The sequence below is a fragment of the Bathycoccus prasinos genome (genome assembly GCF_002220235.1).
Source record: "Bathycoccus prasinos genomic : Chromosome_17".
Lineage (NCBI taxonomy): Eukaryota > Viridiplantae > Chlorophyta > Mamiellophyceae > Mamiellales > Bathycoccaceae > Bathycoccus > Bathycoccus prasinos.
The window spans coordinates 242,147-254,312 of record NC_023992.1 but is presented as its reverse complement, the minus strand read 5'-3'; the positions used below and the strand labels follow the sequence as shown (position 1 = coordinate 254,312).

The 12,166-nt window shown below is 48.8% G+C and overlaps 6 protein-coding genes across 6 annotated transcripts; 1 reads left to right on the top strand and 5 right to left on the bottom strand.

Annotated features, from left to right (window-relative positions):
• Window positions 1-143: 143 nt before the first annotated feature.
• On the bottom strand, window positions 144-1,313 carry Bathy17g01230 (predicted protein; the record flags this gene model as incomplete). Its single annotated transcript, XM_007508401.1, has 1 exon — window positions 144-1,313. One exon carries the CDS (start codon window positions 1,311-1,313, stop codon window positions 144-146), a length of 1,170 nt encoding a protein of 389 aa, XP_007508463.1.
• A 234-nt stretch (window positions 1,314-1,547) lies between these two features.
• Bathy17g01220 (unknown protein) lies at window positions 1,548-3,632 on the bottom strand (the record flags this gene model as incomplete). The annotated part of the gene is made up of 1 exon (XM_007508265.1): window positions 1,548-3,632. One exon carries the CDS (start codon window positions 3,630-3,632, stop codon window positions 1,548-1,550), a length of 2,085 nt encoding a protein of 694 aa, XP_007508327.1.
• A 160-nt stretch (window positions 3,633-3,792) lies between these two features.
• On the bottom strand, window positions 3,793-5,670 carry Bathy17g01210 (predicted protein; the record flags this gene model as incomplete). Its single annotated transcript, XM_007508366.1, has 1 exon — window positions 3,793-5,670. The coding sequence occupies one exon, from the start codon at window positions 5,668-5,670 to the stop codon at window positions 3,793-3,795; it is 1,878 nt and encodes a 625-aa protein (XP_007508428.1).
• A 449-nt stretch (window positions 5,671-6,119) lies between these two features.
• Bathy17g01200 (DNA primase small subunit) lies at window positions 6,120-7,601 on the top strand (the record flags this gene model as incomplete). The annotated part of the gene is made up of 1 exon (XM_007508250.1): window positions 6,120-7,601. The coding sequence occupies one exon, from the start codon at window positions 6,120-6,122 to the stop codon at window positions 7,599-7,601; it is 1,482 nt and encodes a 493-aa protein (XP_007508312.1).
• A 131-nt stretch (window positions 7,602-7,732) lies between these two features.
• Window positions 7,733-8,899, bottom strand: Bathy17g01190 (predicted protein; the record flags this gene model as incomplete). The annotated part of the gene is made up of 2 exons (XM_007508335.1): window positions 7,733-8,661; window positions 8,821-8,899. 2 exons carry the CDS (start codon window positions 8,897-8,899, stop codon window positions 7,733-7,735), a joined length of 1,008 nt encoding a protein of 335 aa, XP_007508397.1.
• A 700-nt stretch (window positions 8,900-9,599) lies between these two features.
• Bathy17g01180 (predicted protein) lies at window positions 9,600-12,131 on the bottom strand (the record flags this gene model as incomplete). Its single annotated transcript, XM_007508210.1, has 1 exon — window positions 9,600-12,131. The coding sequence occupies one exon, from the start codon at window positions 12,129-12,131 to the stop codon at window positions 9,600-9,602; it is 2,532 nt and encodes an 843-aa protein (XP_007508272.1).
• Window positions 12,132-12,166: the final 35 nt, after the last annotated feature.

The following is a 12,166-nucleotide window of genomic DNA, read 5'->3' as shown; positions in this document are numbered from 1 at the left end:
TAATGCCTAGTTAGTAGGACCTACCTGTGTGTATATTTGGGCTTCGAAATATAAATATTAAAAACGAATCGAAATCTTGTTTGGGTCGTTTATGGTAGTACCTATCCTCTGTGGTTTTTGTTCTACTTTTGGTACGAAATCTTTTACACGTCTAAAGGCGAGCCTCCACCAAACATCCTCGAGAAATCCGTCACGCACCCGGACCGTTCGTCGTGGTGACCTTGCCCACTCGAAATGCCATCGACAAACACGGAGTCTATTTTACCGGCAACGTAATGCATCCAACCGGAAGATACCGTCACGGCGGCTCGATGTCGTCCTTTTTTTTTCTTCAAACTCCCATCTTCTTCTCTCTTATTCTTCTCGCTCACCACGGACGAAACTAACATTTGCATCGCGATATCTTCGCAATTTTTCCTCGCGTCGATGTACTCTCTCACCCCGTCTGGTAAATGTTCCGAACTGTACAATTCTAAATACTTCGCGTGCGAAAACGCAGCTTTCGTCAACGCGATGGAGTACCTCTTCGCGCTCGTGAAAAACAACTCGACATCGTTCCACGCGTATCGCATTTTACACGTACCATCCACGCCTCCGTTCCTATTTTCTAACTTGTGCATGCGCCCAAAATACCCGACTAAACCTTCCCTATTCCTCTGCCATTCCCGAAACCCTTTTTGCAACTTTCCGCACGGAATCCGAACGTCGTCGTCCACGTGAAACACCGCCTCCGTTTTCAAATCGTCAATCTTTTCAAACCTATTTTGAATCGACGTCGACCCGACGTGTTTATCGTACCTCACAAACTCCGGTCGGTCCAAAAAATACGCCTTCTCGTCGTCGCCTTCACGCGCAGACGGCACCGAAACTTGCTCCGACCACACGACCCGAATCTCTTTCACCGTCGCCCGGCCGGAATCTTTGCACTTGGCGTAGTGTCGCAACGAGCGTCGCAACAAATCTCGCCTCTTAAACGTGTTCAACAAAATCGTAAATCCTTCTTCCTCTTCGTTGGCATTCATGCTCTCTGATGCTAATCTCGTTCGAATCTTTCGTTCGATACTTTCGCTCGCATCCAGCGCATCCTTCGCGCTCCAAGAAGGTACACTTTTCTTGCACACCTCGTTCAAATCTTCGCTCATACCGTTGTTGTTCAAAGCGGCGAGTTTTGTGGTCGAGAGGAGGACACACACACCCGCGAGCAGCAAAAACACCACCACCACGTGGTTTCGTCGAACGCTCGCTTTGTCTTGGAACAACAAGGGTAACACGTGCTGATGAAGTGCTTTCTTTGTGCGCGAGATTTTGTTCATTTTTTCCCAAGATTTCTTTCTTTTAGTATCATCAAAGATGATGCCGCTAAAGACCATTCGCTCCTCGAAGAAGAACTCTATACAGAGCGAAGACGGCGGCGGTTTATTACGTGTTGTGTGTGTGTATATATCTTTCTTTCTTGGCGAATGATGATGTGTGCGTGGTCGTAATAAACACTGATTAGTAGTAAAATTGCGAGAGTGAAATTTGTGCAGTTTAAGTTGTTCTCTTGTCTACAACATCTGGCTATTCGTGTTCTCGTCTCCTCCGATAGTAGTATTATTATTAGTATTACTGTCGTTATTATCGTCGTCTGAATCGTCGTCTAACCCGGCGCGAAGGTACGATATGGCAGCTGCGGTGGCGAGCAACGCGAAACTTCCGGCGAGTTTGGCGTTGCCGGAGGAGGAGGAGGAGGACGATTCGGCGATTCGGATGTTAGCCGCTCCTCCTCCTCCTAATCCTCCTCCTTCCGATGTTGCTACGGCTACTTTACTCTTTTTCGAGGAGGGAGATGACGCGTTCAATCGTTGCTCGTAATACGCGTTCACGGTGCTCTCGTACTTTTCGTCAAACTTTGAGCTTTCGTACGCCGGTTGTTCCGCCATGCGTTCGGGATTCGGAATGTTTAAAACTTGACCGATTTTAATCGCCACAAAGTGAGGGTTTTCATCCGTCGGTGCTAAATTGTTCACGCGACAGACGTCAACGACGGAAACGTCGTACTTGCGAGCGATTTTCAGCAACGATTCGCCTTGACGCACGCGGTGCATTTTTTCCGGCGGATCGATTAAATCCGTCACCAGCGCTTTACCCGAGGCGGCGGCGAGAGAGGCGTTGCTGTGCACGTCTCGAATGAGCGTTTCGACCGTTTTCGAGGTACCTTCGAACGATTTTTTCGCGTTTTGCGCAATCACGTCGACATCGATGTTTTCGTTGAACTCTTTCAACGCGGAGCCGGTGAGGTTGGCAGATTCTTTCGAGAGCGTTTTGATCGTTGAAGGTAAGTCCTCGGTGACTAATTTTTTCGATTCTCGAGCAATGTTTTGTGTCGTGCCTTCAAAATTCTCGCGCAGTTGCATGTCCGAGAGCTTCTTCGCTACTGATTTTTGTACGCTATCGATGTTGCCTTTGACGTCTTCCATGCTCGCGGTGGCGGTGCCGAAGAAATCGGACGCGGCCGATTTTGAGCGCTCGAAAATGTTCGTCGGCGGCGGTTCTTCGCCAGTCGCGGTCTTCTTTTTGTTCTTTTTGTTCTCGCTATCTCTGTTGTTGTTGTTGTTGTTGTTGCTACTATTCGTGCTAGTGCTACTCTTGTTATTTTCCCGCCTCTTGTTCTTATGCTTTCCATCGTCTCGTTCCGCATCTTTCTTTACCGTCATTGCCATCACTCGACGTTTCGCGCTCGTAAACGCCTCCTCCGTCTCTTTCTTCCTCGCCTCGATCGCGGCGTTTACTTTGCTCACATTTTCGTTCAATTTCAAACTCACTTCCTTCGTCATCTTCTCCGCTTTCGCCTTAATCATCAAACTACTACTATTCCTCCCCTCTTTTCCATTATCCGCGTTCTTGTTCTTGTTCTTGTGTTGCTCCTCTTGTTTGCGCGCGTCCGCGGACGAAGAAGAAGAAGAAGTAAACGTCGCCATCCTTTCCTTCTTCATCTTCTCCACGACCTCCTTCCACCTCTCCTCCACTCTTTTCCTCTCCTTTTCTAGAGGGAAGACAAATCCATTAAACCTCTTCGCGGAATCTTCGTCCTTTTTATTCTTCTTCGGAACCTCCTCCTTCGCCGGCGACGAAACATACGATCCGCTCTTCATCTTCCCCTCCTTTTCTTCCGCAATCTTCGTAAAAAACTGTTGTCCTTTCGAAATATTACCGCTTGCCGACGAAACTGCCCGTTTGATGGGATCAATCGCTCTCTCGCGAAGCGCGTTCCATCGGTCCTTTTGCGCCCAATTCGCTTCTTCTTTAGACGATCGCTTCGACACGAAAGTCTTCTCCTTTTCCTCGCTTTTTCTCCCGATTGTTGGGACGAAAAAGAGCAAAGGTTTCATAACCGCGTTTTCAAAGTTCACTTTCGTTTCGCAAAGCGCATTTCTCGCGTTTGTGCTTTTCCTTTCCACGTCTTTCCGCGCGCGGAGTGCGGCTCTTTTGTACGCGAACACGAAACGATTTTTCCTCGTCGTCGTCGCGTTGGATGATGATTTCGAGGAGTTTCGTCTTCGATTAGATGTAGTATTCTCGTTATTATTACGAGCAAAAGGAGAGGATGAAGGAGCGTCGTGGCTCGACGATTTCGACGAGGAGGAGGACATTGGATCTCTCTTCGTCTTCTCTCAATCAAAGCGCGTCTTGTAAGCAGTCTGAAGACATTTTCGAAATGGATTACCTCTCGGAGAATGTTTAGGGTTTTATAAAAAGGACCTCTGCGGTAGTACCGGTAGTAGTAACGTGTAGTATTAAAGTAGTTTTATCTCAGTGTGTCTTCAACTCCAACTGAGAGAGATCACCGTCGACGACGAGCGTTTTATTTTTCTCTGAATATAATAAAGAAGACGTCTCTTTTTTCTTAATCTCAAACCCGCACAATCTCGTGATTTCCTCCTTGGCGTTCGCTTTCGAACGCCACTCCCAGGATTTGTTTTTTACGGAGAGGTTCTTGAGGACAATTTTGGAACCTTTCTCTGCTTTCACTTCAAACGCGCCGTCTATTTGGACGTTTTCGAAACTCACGTCGCCTTCGACGATTAAAACGGATTTTGCGGTCAAAGAGAGGTTGTCGATTTTACTCTCGACGCGTTCGAACGAACATCCGAAAGACGGGGACAAGACGACTTTGCTTCCAGTCGGAAACGACATGCCGTTGAACTTTTGTTTCGAATCGATTTCGGGTTCCGGAACGTTCGCGCCGGCTAACCGTAAGATTCTGCTCGCGCAGTTGTAAAACTCAAACTCGCCGCTCGTCGCCGTGTGCGTCGGTTGGCCGTCGTCGAATTTCTTCTTCCCGTCCTCCGGGGAGTTTTTCACCGGCGAGTACCCGACCCAGTTATCGAAAACGGTGAACCCAACCGAGGCTTTGGTTCCAGTCAAAGATTTCGGGTAATCTTGCATCATGCACTCCAACCTGGTTGGAGATTTGAACGCCGTCTTGGAACTGTCTTTGTATTTCGGGTTGACGAATTCGTCGATAGCGCCGCCGGTTTTCGAGAGCTGCTTTTCGTACGGTTCCAACTTCACGATTAATTGGTTGATGTTCCCTGGGTACGGGGAGAAACCCGTGGCTGGATCGTTGACGTCACCGGATCCATCGCTCGAGCTCGCTCTTAACAGCGGATCCAACTGATTATACTCGACGTTAATCGTCATCTTTCTACCGTCCGTATGCGTCAACTGCGCGATGCCGCCAACCGCCTCTTTCGCTTTTCGCGGCACGCACAAAGAGTTGAACTCGAAATCTCTCGATTTCGACACCCCGAGTGCACCAGGAATGACTCGAAAGACCAACGAGTTCGTGTCTTGGAAAAATGTCACCCACTTCACGCCCATTTGTTTCCATTTTTTCAACAAGCCCGATTGGTGTAACAACGAGTGCACGTCGCCGTGGCCGTGCGGTTTCGTTTGTAACACATACTTATCCTCGTCGTTCAACGCCAAGTGCGCGTCGTTATCCACTAAACACGGGACTTTTTCTTGTTTCATCAGCGTAATTTGCGTCTTCTTCGCGCCGAAATAGTCGTTCGATTCCAACAAGTCCACCGTCATCGCGTGCGTATCTTCCGACGTCATAATCGCCAACGGCACGTCAATCTTTTGCCCGGACGTTCTCACCACCTCGTCGGTTTCTTGAATCGCCAAAATAGACTTCACGTATAACCCCAAATACGTCTCCATCGTCGCTCGTTCCACCGGTAATCTCACTTTAATCCCTTTATACCCCAACCGTTCGCCTAACCCGCCCGCCACTAACACGAACGCGGTTTTCTTCGCCTGTTTCAAACCAATTTTCTCCAACTCTCGGTGTTTCTTCGATCCGTACTCAACGTTTTCGCCTTTTGGTACGGACGGGTGCCACCCGTCGAATGGATTTTGCCCTTCCTTGGCGTGTTTCAAGAGTTTCTTCGCGTTTTTGATGTACTCGCAAAGACCTCCGGGTTGGTAGTTTTTGTCCAAAAGCTCCAGCTGGTGCATCATCTTTTTCTTCTTTTCATCGTCTCCTCTCGAAGTCGAATCCCAGTCCGAGAATAAGTGCCCTTGGTCGCACTCGTTCGAGCACAATTTTAACGCCAGTTTCACTTGCAAAGGAGGGAATAATTCCGCGTGAGATTTGATGATTTCCTCCGCATTTTTACTCATGATGGATGATGTAATGAAATGATTCGTGCGCGTACTCCGTGTCTTTCTCACACAAATACCAACAACAAAAACTTTCTCAAACCTCTTCTCTCCCGTCGTCGCGCGCGCGTGTTGTTTATTATCGCGCGCAAAGTTTGGGTCTTTCTCCTCTTCTTAAACTTCTTCGCGTAAACACGAGAGAGAAAAGGGAAAGAATATAAGCTCGCAGATGTCTGTCCTTTTTTCCCTACAAGGAAGGAGTCGAGGAAAAAAGAACAAAACTTAATAGGCTACTCCCGTTTTTGATACCCTAAATTGATACCCTAAATTATTTGTTTCTTCTTTTTCTTTGGAAGGATTTTGAATTTTGAAATCGGTTCATCACTTTAAGAGGGAGAAGGTAATATCGCGCGCAAACGCGAGAGAGAGAGAGAGTTGCTTTATTAAAGAAGAAGAAGAAGAAGCCCGCAATGACGACGACAAAAAACGAGACTTTGGGGGAAAGTGGTGAGAGAAAAGAAGATGTGAAGCGACAAAAGCTCATGGAAGATGATGATGATTTTGAAAAGAATCAAGCATTAGTAAAGGAAGAAGTGGTCGACGTGCACTCGTTAATGCGTCCGTATTACGCGCACATTTTCCCTTCGAAACAACTCTTCGAGTGGCTTTCTTACGAAGGCGCGACGTCGTCGAAGGAATCGCGAAAGGATCAGCAACAATTCATCCAAAACAGAGAGTTTTGCTTCACCTTAAAAGGCGAGATTTTCGTCCGGTACAACTCGTACCAAGACGAAAAGAGTTTACGGAAAGATTTGAAAACCAAAGTCCCGGGCAAAATCGATATCGGACCGGTGTTCTCGCACAACCCGAAGAACAGACTCGCGTACGGCGGGTCGTTTAAACCGGTGGAAAGAGAGTTGGTGTTTGATATCGACATGACGGATTACGACGACGTCCGGACGTGCTGCGACCAGGCGAAGATTTGCCCAAAGTGTTGGCCTTTGATGAATTGCGCCGTGAAGGTTTTGGACGTGGGGTTGAGAGAGGATTTTGGGTTTGAACATATTTTGTGGGTGTATTCCGGGAGAAGAGGGATTCACGCGTGGGTGTGCGATGAAAGAGCGAGGAAGTTATCGGACGAGGAGAGAAGCGCGGTGGCGGAATACTTTTCCGTGTTTAAAGGCGTCGAAGGCGGCGGCGAGAAGAAGAAGACAAATTTAAGTTTCGGGAGCGGGAAAAGGGCGTGGGGGGGGGGGAAGATGCACCCGAGATTGGAGGAGGCGTATTGGAAGGTGTTGAAGCCGTTTTGGGAGAAGGAGTTTTTACCGGCGCAGAAACTCATGGAATCGAAGAAGCACTTCGAAACGATTTTGAGCATGATTCCAGACGCGAACGTGAGGCAGAAAGCGGAGTTTGATTTTAACACCAACAAGATGCCGACGGTATCGAGAGATGGGGACGTCGACGTCAACACGTGGCGATGGCAACGAATCGTAAAAGCCGTGGAGGACGAGTTGAGAGGACCTAAAGTTAACTGGGATTTGACGAGTTGCTTACAGAGGATTATCTTCTCTCACGTGTACCCTCGTTTGGACGCGGAAGTTTCCAAACACATGAATCACTTGCTCAAGGCGCCGTTTTGCGTCCACCCGAAAACCGGTCGCGTGTGCGTCCCGATCGATCCGGAAAACTGCGACGCGTTCGATCCGTTTTCCTCGGACGCGCCGAAAGTGCACGAGTTGTTGCAAGAGTACAAAAAATTTGGCGCGGATGAAAACGCCGTCAAGAAAACCGCCATGGGTAAAGCGTTGGAAACGTTCGAGAGGTGCTTCTGGTCGAAATTGAAAGTCGCCAACGAGGAGGAGAAGAAGAAGAAGATGATGATGAACAACAACAACGTGTTGAACGAGAGCAACAAAAATTCCAACGCCGCCGCCGACATGGAGTTTTAATCATCATCATATAATCGTCAAATTGTTATCGCTACTAAAATTGTTGTTGTTTAATATATAAAAGCGCGTTGGCGTTCTAATAAAAAAGTACTATATATTACAAATATATATGCGCAGCATCATTATTAATTCTACTCGTAATCGCTCTCGTCCGTCGAAGAATCGTCTAACTGAATGTTCAATAACTTTTCGCTTTTCCTCAGCGCCTCTTCCCAGGTGTCTGGTTTCCCGCCGTCGAAGTACGGCGTTTTGGCGCTTTCGCCCGTCCTCGTCGTCACGTCCCATTTCTCGTCCGTCGTTGATTCGCCATATTTCCTCACCTCGCCGTTCTCGAATACCTCTTCACCCCACGTTCGTCTCCAAACCTCCCCGTTCGGTTCTTCTCGCCACGTTTCGCCACTTTTCGCGCCGTCTCCGGAGGTTGATTTCAAGCGCTCTTCCCACTTATCGCCCCACCGAACGCCTTTATCGTTTTCGGCCCATTTATCCGTCCATCGCAAGGAAATACCGTTTGGATCGTAGTGTTCGCCCCATTTTTCCCACCACGCGTGTCTATTTTCTCGTCCGGACTTTTCCACGCCTCGATCGCACGTGTTTTCCGAGCTAAACCGTTCCCACCACTTCTCTTGCCACTCTCGCGAGGAATCTGAATTCGTGTCCACGTGTCGCGCCCACTTATCGGCGGAGCGTTCAACCATCTGACAACACGAAGCCGATAATGGATGATGATCGTCGTCGTTGCTATTATTATTATTCTCGTTATTATTCTCCTCGCTACTACTACTACTACTCTCCGACGTGTTATACAACTCCCTCCACGTCTCCCACCACGTCTCTCCTTTCTCGTTGAACCCGCTCTTCTCCGCGCCCAACTCTCGGTACCCGCTCAAATCCGCTTTCTCCCAGTGCGTCTCCCTATACTCCCAGCTCTTATCCGGCGCCGCCCCGCCTTTCACCGTCCATCGACACCGGTACCCGCCTTCGCCTCGATCGACGCCGCTTTCCCGGAACCACGAGTTCCCGGTTTCGGGATCGATACCTTTCATCTTTTTCGTGTGTTCTGTAATATAAGAAGAGAAGATGCGATTTGGTCAGTCTCGGTATATAGATGCCGTGTCGTTCTTCGCGGAAACGAAGAGAGTTTAAAAGAGTTTACAGAGAGAAAGAGAGAGTTGACGCGTTGTTCCCTCACAAAAGCCAAAAACCCTAAATATCGTACCTTCATCTATGTCGATGTTGATGTCCAATTCGCTCGGTATGCCGGTATCTCTCTGCGGAGGTTCAAGCTTCTTCGGCATTTTCTCCAAAATGTTCTCGGCAGATCTGTCGTTGTTCTCATCGTCCTCGGCGAGCGCGTTGTGCGTTTTATTGAAAGGACTGTTGCGTAAACGACGCGCGTTGTTTTTATTCGTCGTCGTCGAAAGATTTGATCTCCGGGGAGGAAAAGGACGACGTTTCGATTTCCCGTTTTGATTTCGATGCGAAGAAACAACGACGCACGACGCGCACGTCGTCGGCATCATCGTCGTCGTCGCTTTTGTCGTCGTCCCGCTCTCTCCGTCTCTGTTGTTCTCTGTGTGTGCGTTTTCTGCGCGTGACGTGTTGTGCTCTGTCGTGTTGTGCTCCTCCTCCTCGTCTCGCCTCTGTCTTTTCTTTTCTTTCTCGGTGGTGGTGCAACACAGCCGCTCTTTCCTTCTTTGTGGCGGAAAAATGCGGACAGATCGATCGAAGGAAGATACGTGTGCTTTCTGTGGCGCTCAATTAATACCGTTATGTATAACAGGGACCACGTTTGTTCGAGACACATCCAGAGAAGACAAAAAAAAAGACAAAATACGAAATAAAAACGAAACATCAAGCCTAGTATATACGTTCAATCCGTGATGACATCAAAATCTGAGAATCGGCACGCGGCATAGGAAGTTAGTCTCGCGGGGGGTGCGTTAGAGTCACGATCCGAACTTCAACATTCAATTGCAACGCGGAATTTTTTAACTACTACCGTCGTTTTTTGTGCCTAGATTTGCTCGCGTTTACTTTACGTTTAATCGGTTTCTCGTCGAAACCTCTTTTCCCGAAGGAGGAGCGTTTGGTGTCGGTGGTCGTCTCTTTCTTCTTCTTCTTCTGGTTGTTGTTGTTACTATTATTCATGGCTTTAAACGCGTTCAGCGCTTTTTTCCCCGTGACGCCTTGTAATCTCGCGTCCCGTTCGAGTTTCTTGACCGATTTGACGCCTTGCGTGACTTTTCGCGTTCGGTTGGTTTTGGTTTTGGTTTTACCAGTTTCGTCGTCGGAATCGGCGTATTCGTCGTCGTATTCGTTTTCTTTTTGCGCGCGCTGTTTGGCGGCTAACGCGCGGCGGCCTTTTTTGGAAGACGGGAGACGAGACGGGTTCGCGAGCGATTCTTTCTCGTCTTCTTCTTCGCTCTTCTTTCGTTTCTTCTTATTCTTTTCGTTGTCGTTTTTCCCACCACCAAACCTTGAAGGCATATCGCCTAATTCCAAATCGTTGTCCTCGAGTAAATCTATGCCTTGCTTCCCCATCGCTTTCGCCGCGGCTTTCTTATTCGCCATCTTATCTCTCTCGCTTTCAAACCACGTCTTTTTCGGTCTCGATTTAATCTCGTTCGCGTGTTCCAACATGTTCTCCGCTTTCGTCGCTTCCATCTCGGCTTTTTGCATGTGCTTTTCCGCTCGCTCTTCCTCTTCTATTTCTTCGATTTGCGCGGCGTAGCCTTCGATTTTCTCGTGCCATTCGTCCACCACGTCTCTGGGCACGATTCTCGATTGCAATTTTTGACCTCTCTTTTGCAACGTCTTCACCAACGCTCTGTCGTATTCTTCCATGAATGTGATGGCGACCCCTTTCCTCCCAGCCCGTGCGGTTCTCCCGACTCTGTGTAAATACGACGCCACGTTCTTCGGCGCGTCGTACGAAACGACCAAATCGACCGAGGCGATGTCCAAACCTCTCGCGGCAACATCCGTGGCGACCATAATTTTCGTTTCGGCGTTGGATCTAAAGTCTTCCAACGCGGCTAATCGTTGCGTTTGGGTCATGTCGCCGTGTAATTCGCACGCTTTAATGTTTGAAAGACCTAAAACTATTTTCAATCGGTGCGCTTGGACTTTTGTTTTCGCAAACACGATGGTTTCTTTCCCTTTGAACGATCTCGATAAGAGCGATAACAAATGCGCCTCTTTCTTGGCCACGAATTGCGGTTTGATTTTCACGATTTCCTCGGTTAACGTCATCGGCGTGGTGCCCAAGGAATCCGCGGACAATCGCGCTGGGTTTCTCATGGATAAACTGGCCAACTCCTCCACCGCGCTCGTTAACGTCGCGCTGAATAACAACGTTTGTCTCTGTCTCGGCATGTTCCTCACGATTTCTTTAATCTCCTCTAAAAAGCCCATCTCTAATAACCGATCGGCTTCGTCTAAAACGACCGCGGCGACGTCCTCGAAACCAAACGAGTGCGTGTTCCTCACGTGATCGATCAATCTACCCGGTGTCGCGACGACAATTTCCGGTCTTTGCCTCAACGCCGCCGCTTGCCTTTCCATGGATAACCCGCCGACGATGGTGGCCACTTGCACGTTCGTATATTCGCCCAACCGCTGAATCATTTGCGCGCACTGCACGGCTAACTCTCTCGTCGGTACCATTATCACGACGTGTATCGCACTCACCGCGTTCTTCGGTCTGTGCAACATCCTCTCCAGTAAAGGCAACGCAAACGCCGCCGTCTTCCCGCTCCCGGTTTGCGCTCGCCCGCACACGTCTCTCCCGGTCAGCGCGATTGGAATAATCGCCGCTTGAATCGGCGTCGGCGTCGCGTATCCTAACTTCTCGCACGCTCGGCACAACGGTCTCGATAAGTGCAAATCATTAAAACACTGCGCAGAAAATGTCGTCCCGTCTTTTGCGACCGCGCGTTCCGTGTACTTTTTTTCCGATTTGGATGATTTGGATGTCTTCTTCTTGGTATTCTTCTTCGCGCGTCGCGTCGCATCTTCATCATCATCATCGTCATCATCTTCACCATCATCATCATCATTGCTCGTTGTTAATTCTTCGTCTTCGTCTTCTCCTTTTCCTCCTTCTCCTCTCGTGGTGGTGTTCCCTTGCCACGCCGGCGCATCCTCTTCCTCGTATTCCTCTTCCTCGCTCGAACTCTCCTCTTTTCTCTCTCTCCTTTTCCTCTGAATCTTCTCGTCCACGCTCGTTTTGTTCTCGCGTTTCAACTCCTCCTCGGCTTCGTCTTTATACTTAGAGAAGTTCCAGGAGGAGGACGTCCCCCTTTTTCTTCCGTCGTCGTCTTTTTCTCCTCTCCCACCATTAGTATTGTTCTTGTTCGTTTTGCCATTCGTGACGGCGCCGTCAGGACGAAAATTGGTTTTTCCGTCGTCGTTTCCGTCGGCGGTGAACAAACCGTCGAAGAACGATTCCAATTTCGGGTCGAACGTAGTCGTGGGGAAGTCTTTTTGTTCCTCCTCCTTCTCTGCATCGGGAGGAGGGTCGGACATTTTGATTTTGCGTTTGTGTGTGTGATAATGCGCGT